This window comes from Herpailurus yagouaroundi, unplaced genomic scaffold (assembly GCF_014898765.1).
Source record: "Herpailurus yagouaroundi ecotype Mexico unplaced genomic scaffold, PumYag 29, whole genome shotgun sequence".
NCBI classification, from domain to species: domain Eukaryota; kingdom Metazoa; phylum Chordata; class Mammalia; order Carnivora; family Felidae; genus Herpailurus; species Herpailurus yagouaroundi.
Window position 1 is genome coordinate 118,359,091 of NW_024412377.1, and position 26,725 is coordinate 118,385,815.

Consider the following 26,725-nt stretch of genomic DNA (forward strand, 5'->3'; position numbering starts at 1 on the left):
CCGACTTCAGCCAGGTCACGATCTCGCGGTCCGTGAGTTCGAGCCCCGCGTCAGGCTCTGGGCTGATGGCTCGGAGCCTGGAGCCTGTTTCCGATTCTGTGTCTCCCTCTCTCTCTGCCCCTCCCCCATTCATGCTCTGTCTCTCTCTGTCCCAAAAATAAATAAAAACGTTGAAAAAAAAAAAAAAAAGAAGCAATAATGAAACAAACTCCAAAAGACAATTTTACTCATCTGGAGAGAAACCCAAACTTGAAAACTGATGAGGCCCACAAAGCTTCAGCCTGGTGCGGTTTGAAGTTGGTTAGCTTTTCATGTACAATACTCAAACTCAGAAACCACAACCTAGGAATATATTCGTTGAATACTCTTTCCATAACTTTGATTATGGATCCATGGCAGATATTTTGCATAATTATTTTTAAAAATGAGGGTGTGTATCACATTGGTAAAGTGAAATATACAGAAAACAATTATTCCAAATGCCTTTAAAACACAGTGATTTGACTACACATCCCTGGAGGGACATATCCTGAACATAAAAATAACGGGGAGAAAAAAAAGCCTGAACGATCTTCAGTATCGCACTGTTAATGACAGTGTAGGTACTGTTATTGTGTGACCTGTTGTGTGAGCAAAGCAAATGAGGGGCACCTGGGTGGCTGAGTCAGTTAAGCATCTGACTCTTGATTTCAGCTCAGGTCATGATCTTAGGGATCCTGAGATCAAGCCCCATGCTGGGCTCTGGCTGGACAGCACGGAGCCTGCTTGGGATTCTTTGTCTCCTCCTTTCCCTGCCCCTTCCCCGCTCACTGAGGCCCACAAGCTCCCTCTCTTTCTCTTTCAAAATACATAAATATTCAAAACAAACAAAACAACAAAAAGAAAAGAAGTAAATTATGTCACTATTACTCAGAAACAGGATCTTCAACAGAAAAAGGGATACTGAATTAAAACAGATGATGACATTCAGTAAAAATCTTGTACTAAACCTGAACTGCAAGTAATGATATGAACTAATGATGTATCTTTAAATGTGTGCATGTTCAGTCTGTGTCTCCCAAAGAGACTTAATAATGACTTATTCAGTAATAACACCTATCCCTAGATCCTATAAATGCCACTTCCCACAAAAGGAAACCAGGCTCCACCGCAAAATGGCCGAATCTAGGTCTGAGACAGGAAATACATGAGGAAAGCCAGGAACATATTTGCCAAACACAAAGTAAGGAAGGTATCAAAAACAGGGTTGTAACAAAAAACCCTGGGGTCAACCTTAAGAGGTTTCACCCAGCCAAAGATGAAACAACTGAACTTCAATAAGGATATTAACTGTAATGGATAGAAGCATATAAAATATATTGAGGGGCACCTGGGTGTCTCAGTCAGTTAAGTATCTGACTCTTGGTTTCAGCTTGGGTCATGATCTCACAGCTTGTGAGATCAAGCCCCACATCAGGCTCTGCACTGACAATGCAGAGCCTGTTTGTGATTCTCTCTCTCTCTCCCTCTCTCTGCCCCTCCCAAGCACACGCCTCTCTCTCAAAATAACCTTTAAAAATATATATATATTTAAATGTATGAATTTACAATACTCAAACCAACTCATTATTCTGAAAACTTCAGCACTATTGACATTTGGGGCCAAATAATTAACTCTTGTAGGGAGCTGTCCTGCACATGGTAGGACATTTAGGAGTATCACATCCCTGCCCTCTAACGACTAGATGCTATACACTATTAACACCTCCCAAGTCATGACAACCAAAAAACATCCCCAGACACTGCCAAACATCCCCTTATGAACTATTCTTGCCAAAAAGATCAAATCTGAATCTGATCGTTTCTTCTGTATCTACTTGATAGTTTGCAGGAAAATCAGGAACAGAAGACTCAAAGAGTACCATCGGGATGCAACAATAAAATCCAGACTGTGAGTCTCCATATAACAAATATATTTATCTTTTAAATGACAAAAATGAGAAAGAAAAAGCAATGAAGATACAATGGAGGGGAACCTATAGATTACAAGACTTAAGAAACAATTCACTACAACATGTGGACTGTATATGGATTACATAGGCTGGAGCAGGAACAGGAGAGAGAGCATTGATGCAGGTAGAAGAAGGGCAAACCAAACAAAAGAAGGAAAGAAAAAGTCTACCATTCAACTCTTCAATTAGAAGTCAACTTTATACAGTTCTATAAATGTAATCATGTATGTGGGTATACACACAAAATCAATTTACAAGTATTTTAAACAATAAGAAGTAGATTCAGAATCTCACAGTGGCTCAAGTCTGTAACTATGTATGATAAACATTAATGAACAGTACCATGAAAGGAGGAAGACAATGTAGCAAATGAGTTTTAGGTTTGAACACCAAAATATTCATTAGATAAAAACATCTACTTGACATGTTTGTTTTTTAAAGCATCTTTTCTTTCTAGATGATAAAGTATGTAACAATCAAATATGGTAATTAAGAAAAAAATAATTAAATGGGGTGCCTGGGTGACTTAGTTGGTTAAGCGACTGACTTCTGCTCAGGTCATGATCTCACAGTTTGTGAGTCTGAGCCCGCGTCAGACTCTGTGCTGACAGCTCGGAGCCTGGAGCCTGCTTTGGATTCTGTGTCTCCCCCTCTCTCTGCCGCTCCCCTGCTCATGCTGTCTGTCTGTCTGTCTGTCTCTCTCTCTCTCAATAATAAATAAACGTTAAAAAAAATTTTTTTTTAATTAATAAAAAAAAAAGAAAGAAAGAAAAAATAATTAAATAAAGTAACTTACTAAAGTAAGCCAAGTACATACCACGGAGTACCAGGAATAGGGGTAGTAGCTACTGGCTTTGCCTTCTGGGCAGCCTTTTCTTCTTCGGTCATCTCCTCTTCTTTGGGCTCCTATAGGAAATGATGTTACTCCCATTTATTTAGTATCACGAAACTATACTGAATTACTACACAATACAAGTAACACTGCAAACACCTCAAAGTGCAACCAACATAAAATTGGTTAGTAGCACATGGAGTACAGACTCTGAGTAAGAATTTCTAAGAAAGTTCTAACTCCTTGCTCCCTAGACAGAGCGCATTCTACAACAGCAGATGCCAGCAACAGCAGATGGTTCTATCTTACAAACTCACTGACCATCTGCTTAGGAGCAGAAATGGAGAACATAGTATAGAAAATTAGAGAAGACCTCTTCATTTAAGGTTATGTCTTTCTTCTCCTAACTTCCTTACTAATAAACATGACTACCTCTGGTCCCTGACCGAATATAGGAAGCTTTGAAAAAGCAGAGCTCTTTCAGTACTGTATAGAGATCATTCCATGCCAGAAGACAGATAAAATAGAACATTCCCCAAATGTAAAACTGTACTTATAATTTTACCATGTACCAGTCTATAAATAATCAGGAGGCTAGAGACTGGGTCCATGCTCTGGTCCAAGGCCCTTTCTTTCTAGGGGCCATGGTTTATTATAAGAAGTAATTTAACACAATTTTCAAAGGAAAAACTATATGACAAACTTCAAAGAACCCTAAAATTTCAGAAATAAGATTATAACAATTAAGTGAAACTGTATCAGATACGTTTTCAAATTACAAGTAAATTGCACCCAACAATTAATTCTGGCTCCCAGGTTAACGGGTCGTGGCCCTTTACCTCCTTTATCTCCTTTATTGGCTCTTCCTTAGGGTCTTCCTCCTCCGTCTCCATTGGCAGAGGTTCTTCAGAAGGTTCTTTAATTGGCTCTTTAATCTTCTCCTCTAATTTTTCTATTACAAAGTTAAGACAATGTCACTTGTTGGTTTTTGGTGTAACTTTCCAAGAACTTTCAGAGACTAAGCAGGTAAGATATTCAGAACTAGGGGCACCTGGGTGGCTCAGTCGGTTAAGCAACTGACTTCATCTCAGGTCATGATCTCACGATTTGTGGGTTCGAGCCCCACATCGGGCTCTGTGCTGACAGCTCAGAGCCTGGAGCCTGCTTCGGATTCTGTGTCTCCCTCTCTCTGCCCCTCCCCCACTTGTGTTCTTGTCTCTCTCTCTCTCTCTCTCTCAAAAATAAATATAAAATGTTAAAAAAATTTAAAAAAAAAAAGGATATTCAGAACTAGAAGTTATTAACCACAAAGATGAAATGTTCTTCTCTGTATCATCATCAATTTCAACCTAAAGCACTGGTAAACTTCAAACTCCTCACTATACCATGAGAAAACTGTCACTCAAAAAGAACCACTCATTTCAGAGAGATATGAAGTCTTTCAAGTCATTCACGTATCATTTGTAGCAATGAGTCACTCTGTTGAAAGGGATGAGATACTAAGATACTTAGAAACAGGAACTGGTGGTAAGAAAATTTTGAGTCTTCTTCATCCAAGACTTCAAGGGCCTCCTGTTTTCTTCAGGACACATACAATATACATATTTCAATATACTACCAATGTCAGTAATTACACAACGGAATAATTATGTAATTCCTGACAACAGAAAAAAAAAATCTATGTGTGTGTATGTATGTGTAATTTAAGATGGATGGAAAAATCACAAACATGGAAGTGGAACTGGCTTTTTAAATAAATACATGCTTATGAATTCGGTAAAAATAAAGAATCCAACAACTACAGAATTAGCAAATCCTGCAAATGTGCTAAAAAGGAAGTAACTCAGAATTTCAAACAGCACTCTATTAATAGCATCCCAGTTTTTACTACGTCTCAACAAGTCATGAAAACTATACCTTTTTCCTTTAGTTCTTGGGGTTTTTCCCAGGTTGATTCTAATGTTCTATTATTATAATAGTATGTCTTTCCATCGGCTGTTTTATATTCAGTCCACTCAGAAACTGCTGTTGCTCCAGCTAAGGTAGCAGGTGAAGCCGCAATAGCAACCTGGGGATGGATCATAGGTACGATAGGAGGGGCCATTCCTGGCAATACACCTAAAAGAAGAAGCAGCAGCAGTTAGGTCCAAGCATCAAACTGCAATACAAAATAAAACTCTAAGATACGAGCTAAATCTTTCTATTAAATATTAATAAATGAATGAGCAAGCTGGAACAAAAACAAATCATATAAAACGTGAATCACTTAATGCTATTTCCCTGTTCAGTTCTAAAGTCTAAATTCAGTTAGATTCAGAAAATCAACTCAAGAAGTAACTTAAGAACAGTCAAAAATTCGGGTCACATTTAAGATGAAGTCTTAACCATAAACTATAAAAATCATGACACATTCTCTACATGTGACTAGAAATGTATTTTTATAAAGGATTTCTCAAATTGTAATGAAATCAAGGTAACAAGCATATCTCCTGAGCATATTTCCTGAAGCAAAATTATTTCCTAGTTCTAAGGTACCTAGAAGGGTACGAATAAAATTCTCAGTTTTAAAGTAAAAGACTGAGTTCATTATCAAATCTACTTCAACAGATAAGTGATTAAGTCCAATGTCCTTTTTAAGTGTTTTGTCAGTTTAGTCTTTTCCTTAAAAAAGGTCATTTCTTCTATTTTTTTTAAAAGATAAGCCAATGGGGCGCCTGGGTGGCGCAGTCGGTTAAGCGTCCGACTTCAGCCAGGTCACGATCTCGCGGTCCGTGAGTTCGAGCCCCGCGTCGGGCTCTGGGCTGATGGCTCAGAGCCTGGAGCCTGTTTCCAATTCTGTGTCTCCCTCTCTCTCTGCCCCTCCCCCGCTCATGCTCTGTCTCTCTCTGTCCCAAAAATAAAAATAAAAAAAAAAAAAAAAAAAAAAAAGTTAAAAGATAAGCCAAGGTTAATATTCTTTTACAATACAGCTAAACAAGCTGATAGTACACAAATAATTAAGGATATATGAATCCAAAATGAACAAAAACCCTCAAAGCCTCTTCTAGGATTTAAGTTCCAGGCAGCTATCTTCAATAACTTTACAATGTAAATTTATACTACACACACAAATATTCACACACATATACTCACTAGCATGCAAGCATAATCACATCACTTTACACATGGAAATGATTTTTTTATATTTAACTTAAAAACACAGATCAAAATAACAAAATTAAATGTTATGAGTATGAGAATGAAGTTGTTTACACTTATTACAAAAATTAAGATATAAAGTGATCTGACCTTATTTGCTTTTGTGAACCAAAGAAGCTAATACTACAGGCAATCGGGAAAATTAAGTGTTGGCCAAATATGACAACTGCATTTATACTGCTCATTAAAAAGAAAAATATAAAAAAATCCACTCACTTGGGCAAAAGTAAATAAATAAAAAGGATAAACAACAACATTCACTACCATGCCAACTTACAGACAAAACAAACTAAGATGGTTTTAAAAATTACCGGTCTTGGTGGTAGCGACTGTCTTTACATACGGGCAGCTGACTATTTGCATCATTGCTACACCTGTAAAATGGATAAGCAAGCATACGTTGGAAAGCTGCCATGGTATGTCGGCTACCACTGGGATTCAGGGAAATAATTGACCACTACAATTTAGGATGCTATTTCCAATGAAAAAGACCAAGAATGGAGTAAAATTTCTTTGTGTGTGACATTTTATGGGAAGTAGTGCCAAATCTAAGGATAACTAATTCTAAATTATAGCATCAATTACCTTTTTATCAAACCAGCTCTGACAATATTTGAAGGAGTCTCAAGAGTTTAAATTCAATGAAGGAAGCCCCTTCATTATACAGACGTAACAAGTTCTCACGTGGGACATTCCCCCACAGGACATCAAACCCATGCTGCTGTTGCTTAGATACCAGTGAAAGGCAGATGCAGCATGACACTGACAAGACACTTTCTCTGTGCTGCTAAGTGGGAACTACATGCAGAAGCTGAGGCACGGAGCGTAACCATGCAGAAGTAGAACAAGAGTAAGATAGGACAAAGAGGGGTGCGAGAGAAAGGAAGACAGTAAGGTATGAGATGGATTCAAATATTCCACTGCAAATAACATTTTAAATAAATGGGCATAGATGAAGAGAAGGGTAGCATTCAGCTAATGACAAAATATCCATGTTTACTGCCTGCTCTGGGGAACGTCACAGGCTTGAAACAATGTTGAAGCAGGCTAAATGTAAACATAAAGAGAGCCCCTTTAGTATCATTAATGACTACATGGGCTGATTGCTTCAGAAACCTCTATTATTTAAGCCAACTAAAGGAGTAGCACTTGTATTAAAGAATGGAAATTACGTACAGTTCTTAGAAGAATGAAGACTCATCATGATGCATTACAATGGTGATAAAAAGGGAATGAAAGGGAAAGCTGGAAAACTAAGACTGATTAATTGAAGAAATCCAAAATGAAGTGTGAATTTAAAAAATTTTTTAAAAGAAAAGGCCAAAGGCAGGAGGAAAGGGGGTTCAGGGATTGAATTATAATTTCTATTTGTTTTGGCTGAAAAAACTAAACCTAGTTTGGTACCAATAAAAATTCAAAATAATATACTATTTGCCCCACTAAAGTACAGGAAAAGAAATTTCTCTTAACTTAGAGGTGAAAATTGAAATTAAACCCCTGGGTTTGTAAATAATGCACCTAAGTTCACGCACACACACACAAAAATACTGCCAGTTTTCGAAAAATGTCTTTAATTTCTTAATTACTATTTTAAATAAAGAATATTAAAGCTAAACTTTCTATTAACTCTGAAATGAAAACAAAAGCACTGGATCATAAAAGCATGCTAAGTTAAGTTATATGTATAATTTTGTTTTCCCTGATGTTGTAAGAAAGCAATGGAAAAATTCATTTGGTTAAGGAAGTTACAGCACATATTAAGTTTAAATTAGTATAAATACTGCCATCTGCAGGACCACTGAAACTATTAAGCAAGCACTGGAAATTTAATTCTTAGACTATATGAACTTTATTCTCAAAAAATGTTCTCCAAAACCATCCCCCCAAAAGTAATTTTAACTATTCAACTTAAACAGAAGAACACCAAATCTATTCATATTTAGGCCTAACCGCCATTGTTAAACATAAATTGGGCCAACACAAAACTCCTGTATTTGACTAACAACACATAAACCATACTGAAAGGTCATATTATGTTTCTTCTCATGCTAAAAACATAAGATAAACTTCACGTTTTCTTTGAGGGTGATTACATACAAAAGAGTCACAAAATTACCACATATCTAAATGTTTAACCTTCTATTTCAAGGGAACATCTGTTCAATTTTCCTGTAACTTTATCCTCAAACTGTGTTCTACTAGGAAATTAGAATATTCCATTTAGCATTTTGAATAGTTCTGATGTCACTGACAGTAAGTTTCTTAAATTCCAAATTAAGATTTTATAGTCTTAGAAGACGTGCTAGAATTCTAATCCAATTTACTATCCCCAATTCCAAATCTTATTCCTGTACTTCACCTACAATTCTTCCACTCCTTTCCTTTATCTTGTTTGACGATCCCTTCCTTAATCATTCTCAGTAGAGCCATACATTGCTATTACAGGTAGAACTTAAAACTCCAAGATAAATTATATCTAAATCTTTCCTGTCACCTTACTGCCAAATTGATAAAAAGAAAAAAAAAATGATAGAAAAAGAGATCAATCCCATCATATATGAAAGATTTGGGAAGGAAAAAAAAAACAAGTATTCTCTTTCTTTCTTTTTCACTAAAGCACCTTGGAGAACCGAATTAAAAGGGAATAGGAGAGGCACCTGGCTGGCTCTGTCAGTACAGCGTACGACTCTTGATCTTGGGGTGTGAGTTCAAACCTCACATTGGGTGTAGAGATTACTTAAAAATAAAAATAAAATCTTAAAAAAAAAAAGGGAGAATGAGAAAATGAACATTAGTATCAAAGATGACTTACTATATAAACAAATATTATGATTACTTTCTAGAAGACATTAACTCTCTTTAAAGAATCTTTGGCAACCTGGACAAAATTTTACAGATTATCTAACTCAAGGTCTCTTCCAAATGACCTACAAAATGACATTAGTGGCTGCCATTAACTAAATGCCTGTTACTGCCAAACTTCATAGGTACCACCTCATCTGCTCAAATGGTCACCACCATCTGTTCTAAACTTTAAAGTGGGGGTAAGGGTCAGAGAAGACCATGACATCAAAACAGAGATATAAGTGAAGGGATTTTATTGTAACAAAATTCAACATTCTATAGAAATGAATTTTTGCTACTCTGACCTTTCACCCACTGGTCCTGTTGAGAAACTTCAAAGCAAAACAAAGTCCTTTTAGTAAGCCTCTCAATTACTTCAGCAACATTACTATGCTACCTCTCAATCTCCTCTCTACAGAATTAACAACCCCATGCTCCTTGAGATCATTCAGAATCCAGTATCTGGTCTGAATACTATCCCTGACCAAGACTGTGAGAGGCTGTGACCAATGTCAAGCTATTCTCCATGTATCACTTAGTTTTCTACAAAAAGTATATCCAAAGGGTACCCAAAAGCTTGTCTTAAATTTAATTTAGAAAAAGGGTAATCCCTAGTATGAGGAAACTTTCTGGGTTCCCTCTTACTTTCTTTCAAGTGATATGAGTTTCTTAAAACATCACATATTGGGCATTACCTGACACTACATTAACAATGTGCAAAAGGTTTTCCTATAGGGAAAAAAAAACACCACTAATTCTTAGAATTTTGGTTTTTCTTTCTTGCTAAGGTATAAAATCTAAGTGACTGCCTCTTTTCCAAGCAGGCACAAGGAAAAAGACAATTAGAAAAGCAGTTATAATTAAAATATGTGCAAATCTAAGAAACGGATGTAGTACAACTCTCTTCTTACATAAAAACTAGTACAATAAAGTGGCAATAATAGTGGGAGGAATGTGAAAACGGGAGACAAGAGGCCTACATTCTATTCATCTCTGCCACAAACTTCACAGCAAAAACTGTGAACACGAGGTCTATACGTCAAAAGCTTCCAGTTGTAATACTAGGAGAACAGACATGGATTAAGGGATAAACGTGATTGTCAACAACAAATGCATTCAAATTAGGATGCCCAACACTGTCACTGTTTAATCCCTACAGGGAAAATTCTACTCCACAATCTCACTAGAATTGCTTAAATGTTTACACGGTGCAGGTTATACTTCCCTTCACAACTGTTACAAGGGTTAAGTTCTGGCTTTGCTTTAGATCAATTTCTTATAGTTAGGTGACTAACACTTTCCTCCCAGTAAAACAGTTATTAAGAGCATGGTATTTGGGTCTGGAGCACCCAGCTCAAATCCCAAGACCATCACTCATTAGCTATGCATCAAGGGCAAGTAATTTAGCCTGTCTATGTACCTACCTCCTAGGATAATTGCAAAAATTAAACTGAGTTATCACATGTAAAGTGCTTAGAACAGGGCACAGTATAGAAAATCACTTAGTATCAGCTATTAATAACTTGTAATTTCTCAATTTTACAGACTCAGTCCTTTAAAAAAAATTGCATTTGAACAGAGTTACAGGAAAAGATGATCATTTTAAATTCATTGAGGCCATTATCCAAAAATGAGTGTAGCTTCAAATGTGGCTCTAATTTTAAGACATGTAAACAACAACAAAAAAAGGACATTTACCAAAACTGAAGAGAAAATATTGCCGTTAGCCATGAATCTTTTAAAAACATTTCAAACAGGTGAGATTCAAGGCAAATTTCAAATGCAACAGACACATGAGAACAAACTAACTGACAATATGAAAACATAGCTAGAAGGACTATTCTCACCCATTCATTTACCTGGAAGCGGAATTGGCATGCCAGGAAGGGGAACACGAAACGGAGGTACCATGACTGGTGGAAAAGCAGGTATTGCTGCTGCTGGCTGAGGTACTGAGTGAGGAACAGCAGGAGGTAACGTCTGGGGGTGCGGCTGGGGAACAGTTTGCACAGGTGTGGCTGTAGGAGCAGGAGTTGAAACACTAACTGTAGGCGTGGCAACTGAAACAGCAGAACTTGGGGTCTGATCTTGTGTTGTGGGTGCTGATAAAAGATAAAACAAAAATATGTATCATTCCTTCATAAACCATTTCACTATATTCATTCATCATTCACTCATTCAGTTAAGTATTTAAGAGCCCATTCCATGCACTGCAAGAAATTTGTAAAAAGGTCTCTGTCTTCAAGAAGCTTGAAGTTAAATGAAATATAAAAATTAACTAAAATACAAAGTGAAATGCGATAAATGTATAGGAGTATAAATCAAGACGCAAAGACCATTTCTAACTGTGAGAGGGTACAGAAAAAATTATATAGTGTGATGATAGGCCTTGAAAGATTAGGATTTCAACAAGGACAATGACAGAGTGGAAGGAGAAAATAAGTAAGTGGTGGGAAAAGTGCGTAAAAAGCCAAGAGGAGGTAGCAAAAGGGAACTGTTTAGAAAATACAAGGCAAGCAGTCAACTAGTAAAACAATAGGCATACCAAAAGAACCAGTGAGTTATGGCTGGAAAGCAGACCAGAGGCATAAAGGAGAAGGCTTTGACAGAAGGCTAAGGAGTCTGCACTTTACTGGGTAAGGAAAGGAAGAAATTATGTAAATGTAAAGAAATGACCTAGAAGAATGCACACCAACATGTATGTACTCATTACATCTGTGCATGCCTTTCACATTTTGCTACATATCCTTCATTAGAGTTTAATTTTTTTATAAGAATGCATTCATGTGTTATTTGTGCGACTTCATGAATGTAAAAGGGGTGCAGGGGAGGCAAAATGAAGGTTTCTGTATGGAAGAGAATTAATCAGTGTTCATTTGATGAATTAACCTGGCAGATGAACAGGAAGGAAAGCAAGAACAGAGGTGGGAAAATCAATTTCAACCTATCTGGAATTGTCCAAACAAGGAAGAACAGAGAGAAAAAGATATGCAGTGACTAATGGCTGACTATGAACAAATGGAGTAAAAAACAAGTTGGGTTTCTCTACAGTTATTTCAAAATAAGAAGGTAAAAAAAAAAAAAAATAATAATAATAATAACAACTCAGGTTTCCAGTGTGAGAGACCAGGAGAATGTGAAATTTGGGATAATTTATTTCCAATATGTTCTTTTTAAGTATCAAAAATAAAACATTTCATCTTTAGTTATCACATTTAAAATCAAACTGTGACCAAAAAATATGTATTTTATACTTCAGAAGTTACAGTACTCAAATATTATAAAACAGTTTTGTAATTTTATAACCCATTTAGTTCTAACACAAAACTCATTTTTGGTAATTCATTGGTAACAAATATGTCATGGGTTTTTGTTTTGTTTTGTTTTGTTTTTGATGTAGAGAAAAATTTCAAACTACCTGTACTGGACTAAGAATGAATTTATCAAATCAAATAAAATAAAACAGTGCATTCCCAATCTGTATGCCAATTTTATCCTAAGGGAAAGCGCACTGTTTAATACAAGCCACCCAATACTCCAACTGACAAAATTTGTATCTTTTTTCAGCTCCTAATAATGAAAAACTCACTTAGGCTGGGAAGATGTGAGCAATTTCATACTTGTTAATGAGGGACTCACCTTGGCTAAATAGACAGCAGGGCCAAACAAGTATCTTCAGGGGCCCAGGAATGAATTGTTGGTCTAGCATAGACCTAGCCTTAGGGTACAGTATCATATTAATATAATTTTATAACAGTGTGAAAAATACAAATTACATGCAACATTTGCCCAGTCCCATAAATATACCACTTAGCATTTGTAATCTACTGTAATGGCTGAAAATATATCTAGTTATTCTTCCCAACTTCCCTGAGAAGCAGGATTTCATCAGCATTTTTCACAAACTTGCACCGGATAAAATGAGTTTATGCTCAACTGGGGCTAAAATATAAATTTCTTCATTTTTATTTTCATTTACCCACAGGTCTATACTGCAGTTCATACAGTTACATTTTTTTTTTTATGTTATGGTAATAATATTTAGATATAATTACTAGAGGTAATCTTACCAGAGGTAAGATAAAAAAATACTGTAGTCAGGAAAGAACAGGAGTTACAAAAGCATCAAATTTCAAGCAGAAAAGAACACCAATGGAGATGGCAAAAATTTATTCACTCAACCCATTCCTCCTGCTGACACAGGATTTTCTAAATTTGATTAGTGGCCATGAGTCATGAAAGGACAGAGATAAAGGCAATGAAAGAATTCAATGGGAAACTAGGAGAATGGTAGCTAGGACTTAATGCTCAGAAAAATTCCTACCAACTCCTTTTGCTAAAATAACTAGTAAAATGCTAGGCCTCAAAATATACTACTTATCCAGCCTCAGATCTTAATGAAAAAAGACAAGCGAGTGCAACAGATGGAGAAATACTAAGATTGTAGTAGGACAACACTTCAGGATACTGAACCAAGTGAAATAAAAACAGACGTCAGGAATACTCAGAACATCAAAATTAATGTTTAAAGGCAGTAAAAAGAACACCCTTTTGCTATTCTGTTCTTAGAATAAAGGCCTCCCAATCACTGAAGTGCAGTGCAAAAAAGGACAAAAAGGAGTTCTGAATAGAACAGCTCATAACAGCAAGACAGCTATGGGCCTATATGGACAGACCATTCCAACACAGAAATGGAATATAGGACAGTTAAATTATTTCACCTCCAACCTTCCTTAAAACAAAGTACTACTGGGGCGCCTGGGTGGCTCAGTCGGTTGAGCGTCCGACTTCGGCTCAGGTCACGATCTCACGGTCCGTGAGTTCGAGCCCCGCGTCGGGCTCTGGGCTGATGGCTCAGAACCTGGAGCCTGCTTCCGATTCTGTGTCTCCCTCTCTCTCTGACCCTCCCCCGTTCATGCTCTGTCTCTGTCTCAAAAATAAATAAACGTTAAAAAAAAAAAAAAAAGTACTACTATTTCTCCTTCCTAAGAAGAAAGGGAACAAAGCATAAACAACACAGAGCCTCCACATAGAACTGCAACGCTTTTATTAATCCCTTTCTGCCATTACCACAACAGGTACTCCATAAAAACTGGCAGTTTCCTGCCTTACCACACAGGTTTTTAGAAGCACTAGCCTCTAAAATGGCAAAGCCCCTCAGTCAGCTGGCTATGGTCACCGTTACACTTCTCTATCAGAATTCACCTTAGCTAAGAAAGAAAAGACTTATAAAGCATTATTTATATCTCCCTACTAAGTGCATTTTCCCCCAAGCTGTTAAAAAAATATCAAGTGCAGCCATTAAAAAACTGTCTCCAGGGGCGCCTGGGTGGCTCAATCAGTTGAGCATCCAACTTCGGCTCAGGTCATGATCTCGCGGTTTGTGAGTTCGAACCCCGTGTCAGGCTCTGTGCTGACAGCTCAGAGCCTGGAGCCTGCTTCAGATTCTGTGTCTCCCTCTCTCTATGCTCCTCTCCTGCTCACATCCTGTCTCTCTCTCAAGAATAAATAAAGATCAAAAAAAAAAATTTTTTTTAATTGTCTCCATATTAGGTATACCTTACTTCCTCAGTTACTTTTTCTATCAATCAAATGCGATAAAATTTGAATCTACTATGAATCTCTCTCATTTACAAATTTCTTTCAGGATAAAATACACTAATAGTTCCCAAGTCCCTGAAGCTAGGGCACTTTTCTTATTCTCATCTATTATCGAGGTAGCAAGATAATCCAACTTCTAATCACCTATAGGAATAACTATGCATCTTCATACCAGTATCATAACAAATAATCATATCAATAAAATCATTATTTAAATATTTTGGACTTCAATCTCACCCTATAAATTAAAAAGATACATAAAAATATATAAAACATATATATAAACAAATCTCCCAAAGCTAATAGTATACATATTAATGACAATGGTTTCAAACAAATAAAATCTTCTCTCCCCATTCCTAAAATCTATTAATCCCTCTCATCTTTTTAGAAAAAGTCTAACCTTGAGGCCTCTGTGACATTATACCTGAAAATTCTCTTACCTTTCTGACTGCTTCTATCTCCACTCCTCATTCATCTGCCCGTATCCCATTCTAAAACCTACCTACCTCTAAATGAGATTACTGAAAAGTTCCTACTAACTTCCCCTTATTTCAATACTACCCCTCACCCAAAAAAAAGAACACCAGAAAAATCTTCCAGAACACTTATGCTAGACCCTGGAACCTGCTCACCTCACCCATTTGCCTGGTTCTTAAAACTCTCTGTAACCTGGTCTCACTCTTAATCTGTTAACCAATATAACTCCCCCTCCCCACCTCAGAAGAGCTTCTTAACAATCCAATAAACTGCATTTATCCTCATCTCCTGACCTTTGTTTATGATGTTCCCCTTACCTGAAAGACTGGTCTTTACTTTCAAATCCACTCAAATCCTACTGCACATCCTTCACGATCAACCTCAATACCCACAGTCCACCCACTTACTTGTCTCTCCCTTTTCTTAAATTCCTGCATCTTCTATTTTCACCGTATAGCTGTGCACACTACTCTCTAATTGTTTCACATGCATTATTCTTGCCTCAATTAGAAAAACTGGAAGCCCTGTGAGACAGGAACCAAGACTTCTACTTATGTTACAAACCCCACAGCACCCAGCGTTATTACTTGGTCAAGATGGATAGCTACTCTGCACTTCCTAGTTTAGCTCTGTGAATTCCAACAGGACAAATAATTTCTTCTACTAATGGAAATTTCTGTTCTTTTTTAACCCAAAAGGCTTAATGTCAAAAATGTATTTTAAGTAACATGAAGGATAATACCTGAAACACTAGGATCATTTTGCAATGCAGTCCCTACCTGTCCATTTCTCTAACCCCTAAATGAAAATACATGCTGGCTGGTACTCACTTGATACTGTCTGCGAAACCGAAGAGGCAGTTGTTGTGGTAGAAGTGGTAGAGGATGGGGTGGATGATGATGTTGAAGTGGACACTGCAGGTGCTGGGCTACTGGTTGTAGGGGTGGAAGCTCCTACTGCTTGTGCTTGTACTTGCGCCTGCACCTGTGCCTGCGCCTGCGCCTGAGCCTGTGCTTGTGCCTGCGCCTGAGCCTGGGCCTGGGCCTGGGCCTGAGCCTGGGCCTGGGCCTGGGCCTGCGCCTGCGCTTGAGCTTGTGCTTGTGCCTGCGCCTGAGCCTGCGCTTGAGCCTGGGCCTGCGCCTGGGCCTGCGCCTGGGCTTGGGCCTGAACCTGAGCCTGGGCTGCAAGCATAGGTGTCAGTTCTGACTGCTGAATAACCTTAACTCCATCTGGTTTGGTCCATGCAGATTCACGTGTCCGAGCATTATAATAATAAACCTGCAGAGGAAGCAAAATCATTGGTATCCCAGAATCTGTCAACTATCATTAAAAAACACTAATGCAACTATACCTTCTCTTAAGAAGCATTAAAAGAAAAAAAAAAAAAAACTTAGAAAAGAGGGAAAAAAAGCTTAGAGAAGAGAAACTGGCTGTTGAAACCATAGGTAATGATAGGTATGAAACTATTAAGTAATTTCCCCCTTCTCCCCCTTCCCCTAATTTTCTATAATGAGCACACTATATTTTTAACACAAAAAGGAAAATTGAGGTTCTATTTTATGCGGAAAGTTAAAAGCAGGCCTTAGAATGCTCTCTTCAGAAAGCCCTGCTTGCAAAGCTGGCATGTGACTGGCATTTGGAAACCTGAATTTTAAGAGGGTTCCCATCATTCCCTGAAAACCCACAACCACCTTGGCTCAGGTGAGCTTCCTTGGTAGACAACACTTCACACATGTTGTAACCATTCCATGCTGGAGGAATTAAACATGTCCTATGTAATTCCACTGACAGGATTCTTAGAAGCTTATGCTTGGTCTCCTCCAGTCTTTGCCCCATGTACCTTTTTTCCTTTGCTGGTTTTGCTTTGGATCCTTTCACTGTAATTAGTCTTAGCTGTGAGTACTCTTATATGCTGAGTTCCAGAAGTCCTCCTGGCAAACACTAAACCTCAGAGTTACTTTGGGGACTCAGAATCACAGATGAACATACACAAGCACTCCAGACAACCTTATGTCTGTGCAGAAGTCTAATCCAGTGAGCCTTTCTTGAGTTCTACCCTATCCAGTGCTTATCTGAGACTCATTTTAATTGGCAAGGATACTGTCGTTGATCTCCACCTGCCAGAACTCTTAACTTTTACTCTTGTCACCAAGATCACAACCTAAATATACTTTATAATTTACCTTCCCATCTGGAGTTTTATTTTCAACCCATATCTCCTCAGTAGGAGGCAGTGCTGGAGTACCAGGAGCAGTCACAGGAGGCATTCCTGGTGGAAACATCATACCCGGAGGAGGAGGCATGGTTCCCATGGGTGGAGGCATAAAAGGTGGTCTCTGTTAATTAACAACAATAATAATGGTCATTTGTACTTCTCTTTTTTACCTTCAAATTAGTAAATTCTACCCAAACATCAAGTACTATAAGAGAAACTAGTTTCACTCTAGTAGTAAAAACTAGTCCATGCAAATATATTCATCAAGGTTATAGAAGTTACTCTTTAACAAAGATGACTACTAAACACACTAGAAGGAAATATATGAAAATACTAACAGGGTGAATAGCATTATGGGTGAATCTTGCTTTATTCTTTACACTTTAACTGCATATTTCATACAGTGGGCACTGGCTACTTTTCAAAAGGAAAAAAATGAGTCACAGATCTTGTTTAACACTAGGCACACCAATGCCTCCATAGGTCACCTATCGCAGGAACCAACCATAACAGAAACATTATTTTATAAATAATTTTCTAAGAAAAGAAAAATCGGCTCTACCTAACCCTTTTATTCTCTTTTCCCGTAAGAAGCAACTATAAGCTAGGAAAATATTCGTCATTTTCTATTTTTTGAAGCAATACTAATAATGTAGCTCAAACACATAAACATCAGTAACTTTAAAAGACACAATCAAATAGTTACCCATTTTACTTTTAGTGGAAAATAAGAATTTAAATGACATAACATTATAATTAAAAAAAATCCTGGAGCCATTACTGATCCAATCCTATCTCTGATAATTCCTTCACTGTCATTCTTCAATGACTGCAGACACAAGACCCTCAACCAAACAATTTAACTGAAACTGCTATATCTTAGCAGAAAAGTGGCCTGACATTTAAAAACAGATTCTGAAAAGGAACTAAAAAGATTTCCTCTATAATTTATGAGTAACATTAAAATTCAATTATTCAAAGCATCTTATTCTGTGCCATGCAATGGACACTATAATAATGTGAAAATGCATTTCCTTTTCCTAAAAATGTCTTCGTTTCCATACTCCAGGTTTTTCTGGATTCAGTTTCATGTCTTTCCAGCATCAGCACACAGACCCATGTTCTCTGAAATAACCACCCCAAATAGGTCTCATGCACCGTGAGCTGGAAATCATTTGGATTTAAAGTAAAACCACACAATTATCCACGGAGAACAAGAAAAGCTTCACAACATTAGAAAGTATCGCATTACAACTTCTGATTTATTTCCATTAGAGGGTTACATCAGTCCATTACATTTTACAATATTCTACAAGTAGATTTAACTCTTGAAAGCACAAATAAGAAAAAATCCACCTATAATAAGTTATACCACAGTCAGTAGGTCAAAAAGTGATTTCTTCTAATCTTCAAGGAAATATAAAAGCATTTAACATTTTGTTTAAGGGTGGGGGTAGGAACTATTCATTACTTGGAAGGCAATACAATTATTAAGCAAAATATTAAAATTTTGTGTCTCTTCCATAAATATAACCCTATCTACACTGAGTTAACATCGTTTAAATGCTACATCATTACCCTTTTCTATTTTTAGTAAGTTCATTCTTGATTATCCAAGCAAATGGAGGGCAGATGACAGCACTGTATTTATTTGGTTTCAGGGGTGTGCAGACTGGATAAAGTAAGAAAACAAAGATATATACTCAAACAAAAAGAATACATTCTCAAAAGTAGACATTTGAGACTTGATACCTTCATGACATCATTTCAGACAGATAACTGAGTCTACATAAACTAGAGTAGAATATTATGCTTCAGGTTAAAATACCAGAAAAGTTTTTATTTAAGGAAATCCCACAATAATTCTATTTCTAAAATTGTAAGATAACCCTACTTTTCCCCCAGGGAGACAAAATCTAAATTCTATCCTAGGCATCATTTTCCTGGGAGAACTGCTCAGAAATACAAATACTTCATAATATTTAAATACTTACTGGCAACATTTATCATTGAAAACATTATTATCCCCTACTCTATGTATTAATATTTCAAACTTCGTTTCCCATAAAGACAGATTACTAGAGACAATTCTCAAGATATAAGACAGGTAAGAACTACCCTACTGATTCCTAGTTTTATATGTATGTTTTTCTATGGTTTTTCACCATCTAATAAATTCCCGTTCAGAATTTCTATACTAATTATGTTGTTACTACTGCTTTTGGAGCAACACATTTACATATGGATGTTCTCTTTAGTTCCCATTTTCCTATAAATGAAACTAAGAACAAGTTTTTAAGCAAAACTCATACACAATATCAATACTGACACTGACAAACAAATGACAACTTCTACATTCTTTACCTGGAGGTGTGGAGGGCCCATTGGTGGAGGAATCCCTCCTGGAGGAGGCATTGGCGGCATATTGGGATCAAAAGGAGGACGTCCAAAGGGGGGCCGAGGTGGTGGTGGAGGGCCTCGCATCATACCAAAAGGGGGAGGAGGTCGCATGAGAGGTGGTGGGCCTCGCATCACTGCATTTGGTGGGGGAGCCGGGCCTCGGAACCTCAAGGCCTGCTGTTGAGCCATCCTGTGGGGGAAAGCAATGTATAAATTTTTCCTTCTCAAGCATATAAAATATAGCTATTCATCTCTAATTAAAATCAAACTAAAGAGGCCCTTAAGATCAAGTGGAGCTGGAAAGTCATCATTTCACAAACATCGTGGTAAAAAGTGCATCAGTAAGAATGATCAGTGGTCACCAAATCCAGGAGGAAATCTGGGTAAGGATGATAGCTGATGGTCTTAAAATGTCTCCCCACATGCTATTTTCAGTTGCAGGGCAGGATGAAGAAACATCAACTACATATTAGGGAAACTGGGCAACACCCTGACCAAGTGATCAAAATTTTTATCACCTAAAAAGAATAAATGGGGGCGCACCTAGCTGGCTCAGTCAGTTGAGCTTTGGACTCTGGATTTTGGCTCAGGTCATGATCTCAAGGTAGTGAGATGGAGCCCCACGTCCACCTCCTCGCAGGATGTGGAGCCTGCAGGTTCTCTCTTCCTCTCCCTCTGCCCTCCTGGCTCATGCGAGCACACTCTCGCTCTCTCACTATCTCTCTCTCATAAATAAATAGATAGGTAAATGGACAAATGGACACCAAGTGACTGAGAGGGATACACAATCACCTATTCCGAGCACCTCAATCTAATAATGAGGAAATATTAGACAAATGCAAAATGAGGAATGTTCCATTAAAAAGGGAGAATGAGGGCTGTATTCTTCACAAATGTCAATGTTATACATAAAAGACAAAGGAAGGCTGTGGAAATGTCGTAGATTTTAAATGACGCTAAAGAGATGACAACACAATACTAACTCTAGACTGGATTCGGTACTAGAGAGAAGACATGCTAATAGGATATAGTGAAGTAATGGGCAACGCTGGGATATGGAGAGTAAGTACTGTTATATGTGTAAATTTATGAAGTTGATAACTTATCATTAGAGAGGAGAGTATGTCCATTCTTAGAAAACAGACACTTAACTATATCTTACCCTCAAATGGTTCAGAGTAAAAGAGAACATGCATACGTGCAAATAATAAGGCAGAGAGGTAAAATATTAACCCTAAGTGTATTAACTTCATTTTTGCAACTTTTGGAAATTACTTCCAAGTACAAAGTTTTTACAGGGGCTGGGGGGTAGCAGCTTAAGAGATCATGATTATTCTTTAACTAAAGGAAAAGCCCTTCGCTACGCTGAACCCCATCCCATCCTTCAACCTCTAGGTCATCACCCTGGTTTATTTTTCCCATGGCATTTAAACAGATAGGAAGTATCACATAAATGGTATTGCCTATCTCCTCTCACAAGTGCTTTTTTTAAAAAGCAAAATTTTTAAAAATATTTTATGCTACCATGTATCAGGCAGTGCTCTAAGCTCTTTTTAAGTCATTTAACCATCTTTTTTTTTAAATTTTTTTTTTTTAACGTTTATTGATTTTTGAGACAGAGAGAGACACAGAGTATGAACGGGGGAGGGTCAGAGAGAGGGAGACACAGAATCTGAAACAGGCTCCAGGCTCTGAGCTGTCAGCACAGAGCCCGACGCAGGGCTCGAACTCACGGACCGCGAGATCATGACCTGAGCCAAAGTCGTACGCTTAACCGACTGAGCCACCCAGGTGCCCCTCATTTAACCATCTTAACGCCATGAGATGGATGCTACAGGTGACCCTTGAACAAAACAGGTTTGAGCTGCACGGGCCCACTTACAGGCGAATTTTTTTCAATAAATTCAGTACAGTACTAAATTATGTTCTCTTCCTTGTGATTTAACATTTTTTCTCTAGCTTATTTTATTGTAAGAATACAGTATATAATACATTTAACATACAAAATACATGTTAATCAATTGCTTATGTTATGGGTAAGGGGTCCCAGACAAGAGTAAGCTATTAATAGTTAAGTCTTGGGAAGTCAAAAGCTATATTTCAATTCTCAAATTGTGGGGGGTGGGACAGCATCCCTAACCTCCACATTGTTCAAGGGTCAACTGCATTATCAACTTCATTTTAAAGATGAGGACACTAAGGCACAGAGAAGTATCACTTGCCCAAGACCTCACAGCTGGTTCAGCAGTAAAACCAGGATTTGAACACAGGCAAACAGTTCTTAAACACTACACCATGCTGTTTATGTAAGCCTCTCTAGAGCAGGAATTCTGTCTTGCTCTCCTGTATATTCCCAGCACATAGTAGGTCTCAATATTCATTGAATAAGCCAATATTTAGGCACTATTGTACCTAAGTTACCTTACAAGTAGGGTATACACGTTATAAAAATTATTTTTAATATAATTTCCTTATTCTTCTCAAAAGCTACTATAACTCTCTTTATATATGAAATTTACATTTTTGTGCCCATGAGATTAATAGTTACATTCCTTATGTATATCTGAAAATAATCATTTTCATACTCTCTTCTCACCAGGCTCTTCCAACTTTCCTACATCCTTCAACCCTCTGCTTAAGATTATCCTTTGAACTTTCTCTAAATTTTCCACTGTAGTTCAATTCTGTCACAAAAAAATCCTAAGAACCAGTATGACTTCCATGAGAACACTAGGATTGTAAACACATCCAAGAGCTACTATTCCAAGAGTATTTAACCAAATTTGCAAATTATCCTGCACTCGGGATTGCAAAGTATGAGGTAATAATGGTGACGGCAAAAAGAAGTAAGGATGGGATCAAAATAATCAGTCTTCATATTATACACACTCCCTAAAGACAGACAGGAAAGTCTTAACCCCTGGGCAGGAAAAAAAGTGAACCACCAAGGAAAGATACTGTGTTTCAGTGTGAAGTTAATAATGTACCTTAATCTTCTGATTTCCTTTGCATCTGCCTCTCCCTTTTCAGAAAAATTTACAGTAATTCTTTCTTTAGATTTTCACTTCCTAGTTACAGGCTGAAGTTAAGCGGTGAGGCTTTTGAATCACAAAAAAGTCAAATCAGGACTCTGCCTTTTGTTGTTAGGCTAGTTACATAATTTTTGAGCCTGGGTATACTCAGTATTAGTATACTAATGTAAATTAGCAGGGACAGAGAAATAAGACCTATCTCCTATCTCACTGTTCAGTGAGATAATCCCTGTGAAGCATTTAGGATAGCATATGCTACCCAGTAAATTATCATTACCTAGCACAGTGCTCAACTTCAAAAAGCAATGTGAATTTGACTAGACAGCTTAACTTTCAAGTCTGCCACTAAAAATGGTGACAAAATTCACAGAATTTCCTCCATCAACAGGCTAAAGGTGCCACCTTCTGATGTCAGATATGTATAGCACACGTGTTGAGCTCTCTGTACACGCAGTTGCATCCCAACAACCTCACCAGAAACTTCAAGTTGGAGTAAATGAACTAATAAAGTACTTGGAAGAGCACCTAACACTTAAGCCCCCTGTAAGCAGGAGCTATTATTACTGTGGCCGTAACATTAGTGTAACAGCAGTAAGTGTTAAATGGTATTAATGTGAGAAAGCTAGCTATACTGTAGTGTTAGCTACATTACTATAATTACTATTATTAGAATCTATATAACCTGACCTCTACCGACCTATTTTTTGATCAAATACTTTAAATAAAAGTTCATTACCTTGAAGCCTGTGCACTTGTTCCCTCGGCCTGGCATGCTTTACCCCAGATGTCTACATAACTGGCTCCTCATTTGGCCTCACTTCAGATGTTACCTCAAACTCTTTTCTCACCCCAAACCCAGTCCCTCTCTGGCTCGGAACCCAATTTGCGTTTTCAATTATGATACATGTTACAAAGAAATCTTTCACTTGTTTACTTCTGTGTTCTCTCCACCCGCTAGTATATAAGATCCTCTTTGGCATACCGCTGCATCCCAGGGCCCAGGATGGTAACTGTTCAAGCATTACTCTTGCAATGGTCATGTAAACTGGGTACTTCCTATATACCAAGCACGGTTACATGGATGGTGTTTGTACTAATTCTTGTAGTCCTCACAATCCTCATAAACTTACCAGTTAGGTAAGTTTGGCACCGTTTTTACAAAGGAAACTATGGCACAGAAAAATACCTTGTTTAAGGCAGCTGGCTAGTGGTAGCACCAGTGTATTCTTATTCCCATTTTACAGTTGAGGAAATTGAGACTCCCAAGTACCTTGTCATCAGACAAAGTATTAACAGGTAAACAAAGGCCTTGGATAAAAGATCTAGACAAATACGACTCTACAAAAGCGTTCTTAATGGTCTTCAACCATTAAGGGACGGGTGGCATTTGGACCTCTAAATAAATTTTGTCTACTGTAGGTTATTTGCATCCCTACCACTTCTAACCTTTTTGGAAAACAGAAGGCTCCTTACAAGAATAGAATACTCTTTTTTTTTTTTTTTTACAAGAACAAATGTATCTCCCTAGGATATACAATCTCCCCAGTGGTGAAGACAATGCTGCAAATACTTTAATAGGAAGGACAAAAATAGAGAGATGCTACATCATGATATATGGGAGTCAAATTATGTGGTAAGACTGTGAGGAGACCTAGACCCTACCAATTACTCAGTGACCTTGAATAAGTCTCTTCACACTTGGGAGGTTGATCTCATTTGATATGAGGTTAGTTCAGTTTAGAATTTAGATCAATCTTAATTAGCATGGAAGCTCCTTGAGGACAAAAGTGTTTGGTCTGGTTCAAGGCTCCCCTGCCAGCAGGTACCTAGGTCAGTGACTGTCACAAAGCACACACTAAATGTAGGTCCATAAGTAAACCATCTGTAATCTCCTATATTCTTTTATTTACCATATATCCATCCAACACCTCCCTTGCCAGGCACTATGGCAGACACAACATGACACACATTAAGAATACAAATACAAAAATAAGCCTCAATTTGTACCATTAAAGAAGCCACATAAACAGGTAATTTCTCTTACACCATGAGAAATGCTATAATCAGTTATTTTATATAAGTAAAAGTTTTTACAATATGCTCTGGAAGCAATTTCCAACCCAGGAGGCTAAGATCTAAAATATTTGCAAGAGAACACCTAATTTAGCACCCTATTCAAATCACTTTTACAACAATGTCTAGGCTACTAGTAACAAAGTCTAAAAGGCTACTCTGTAAAGTACTAAAATGCAAAGTAATGTTCCCAATAACGAGGTAAGTAACTATTCCCTTGGGATCACAATCAGTAATAAACTTTCCATCACTAATACTGAACCACCCTGACAATGCACTTTGATCACTCATTACTAACGTACATATGGGGTTTAAATGATATGAAATTCGCCCCTGAAAGAAAACAAGATTTTACTCCTGTCAAGTAAGGATTTCTCTGTGTGACAATTCAGAATTGAGAAGACAATTTTTTCCTGAACACTTGAGTAACAATACCCAGTTCTTTCTACAATTTCATCTTGAGCTCCAGACAATACTAAAGAGTCCTCATAACCTACACTGCTCTTTTTCATTTTCAAATGCTGACAATGGCACAATTCAGAATGAGAGCTGAACATCTGAAATGACATTTTCCCTTATCCAGAAAAAAAAAAGTACCAAACATACATAAAGCTCAGTATCTCTTTTCCTCAAAAACCACTAAAACTAAAGAATTTTACTTTATCAAGACACTTTTACTGTACCAGATCTTAATTACAAATCCCATAGGCACTAAGATGCCAAAGGAAGAAAGGTCACTGCACTCTTTAGGGCAATGGCGTAAGCACGAGAATGGAACAGCGATCCAGACCGCTGGCTCTGGAGCCTGACTGCCTAGGTTCAAGCCACTTCCTGGAGCCACAATTCCATCAATGCGACCTTGTCCTACTTCCTCCACCTCTACGAGGTTCAGTTTCCTCACCTGTACGATGGGCCAGTAACTTAACTGAAGAGGGCTCTGGTCTGTGGCCTGCAAAAATGACAATAGCCAACTACCCCAAAGGCACACAAAAACACGTACCAAACGGCTGTCGCTATTGCTGTTATTCACAAATGCGGCATGAGGCATAAACGGATGAGAGAGAAAGGAAAAAAACATACAGGAAGTTCAGAAAAAGAAGCGATGAGGCGAAGAAGGAACAGGACAGACGTGGGGACCCCCGAGGGCCGCGAAGGGCGTGGGGAAGGCTGAGCCAGAAGTGGCGAGGGATCCCGAGGAGTTAAGTGCGAGTGGAAGGGGTCGATGGGGGAAAGCCTGGCCCTCGGCGGAGCTGAGCCGGCAGGAAGGTTGAGGTGGGCCGAGGCGGAGGCGGCACGAGGCTGAGGCGGGGCCCCAAGGCGGGAACGCCGGACCCGGCCCGCAGGCCGCAGGCCGCGAGGGGCGCTGGGGCCCAGGGAAAACCGCAGGGCGCGCCCGGAGAGGGCACAGGAGGCCGCGGCCCAGCCCCGGCTCGGCTCTCTCATTCAAGCCACCTTCCCCTTCCCCCTTCGCCAACCCCATGCGGTCCTGGCCCCGAGCCGCTGCGGCTCCTCCGCCCACCCCCCGACCGCGGATCTCCGCGCGGCAGGCCTAGCCCCTGGGGCCCCACTGTGCTGAAATGTAAGGGAGGACAGCGCCCCTTACCTGAGCTCCCCCGGGTTGAATCGCTCACCGTCCCCCCCGTCCCCGCCACGCTCCGCCATTACAGAGGGCCGCGTTCATCCACCCGCCGACTGAGCGTCCCCGATTGGCCGGTCGGATCGTCAATCCCGTGCGAGGGCGGGGGAGATCGCAGAGATCAATGAAATGATTGGTGAAGCTTTCCATCAATCTTCAGGCTGAGGGAGGTATCTGCCTTGCGATTGGCGAAATGGCCCGCCGACTTTGAAAGCGGTATCCAGACAGCCAGGTGATTGGTTACTCGGAGGCTTTATGGGAAATGAGACTAGAGCAACGAGAAGCCGCCGGCGCCCTCTCGCGGTAAGCAAAATTAGGTCCTCCCACGTACTGCCGGGCCTGCGGTAGCCACGTGTCTGCCGGCTTCCAGGAAAGCCAATTGTGGAGCCATGTTGGCCGCTTATGGGTAATAGTGGCTCAGGC

The 26,725-nt window shown here is 38.6% G+C and overlaps 1 protein-coding gene across 6 annotated transcripts in view; it reads right to left on the reverse strand.

Annotated features, from left to right (window-relative positions):
- Positions 1-26,389, reverse strand: part of TCERG1 (transcription elongation regulator 1) — a 62,215-nt gene extending 35,826 nt beyond the window's left edge. For 3 of the 6 annotated variants that reach the window (XR_005784172.1, XM_040453617.1, XM_040453616.1), the window contains exons 1-9: positions 26,270-26,389; positions 19,526-19,751; positions 17,130-17,282; positions 15,777-16,224; positions 10,725-10,967; positions 6,333-6,395; positions 4,741-4,941; positions 3,663-3,775; positions 2,809-2,897 (exon numbers count right to left, since the gene is read on the reverse strand). Coding sequence is in view for 5 of the 6 variants with exons in the window: in XM_040453617.1 (XP_040309551.1) it covers positions 2,809-2,897; positions 3,663-3,775; positions 4,741-4,941; positions 6,333-6,395; positions 10,725-10,967; positions 15,777-16,224; positions 17,130-17,282; positions 19,526-19,751; positions 26,270-26,328 (1,595 nt within the window). In the remaining variant the exon portion in view is untranslated. The remainder of the gene's footprint in view (positions 1-2,808; positions 2,898-3,662; positions 3,776-4,740; positions 4,942-6,332; positions 6,396-10,724; positions 10,968-15,776; positions 16,225-17,129; positions 17,283-19,525; positions 19,752-26,269) is intronic. The other 3 variants (XM_040453624.1, XM_040453618.1, XM_040453621.1) reach the window with 2 other exon arrangements.
- Positions 26,390-26,725: the final 336 nt, after the last annotated feature.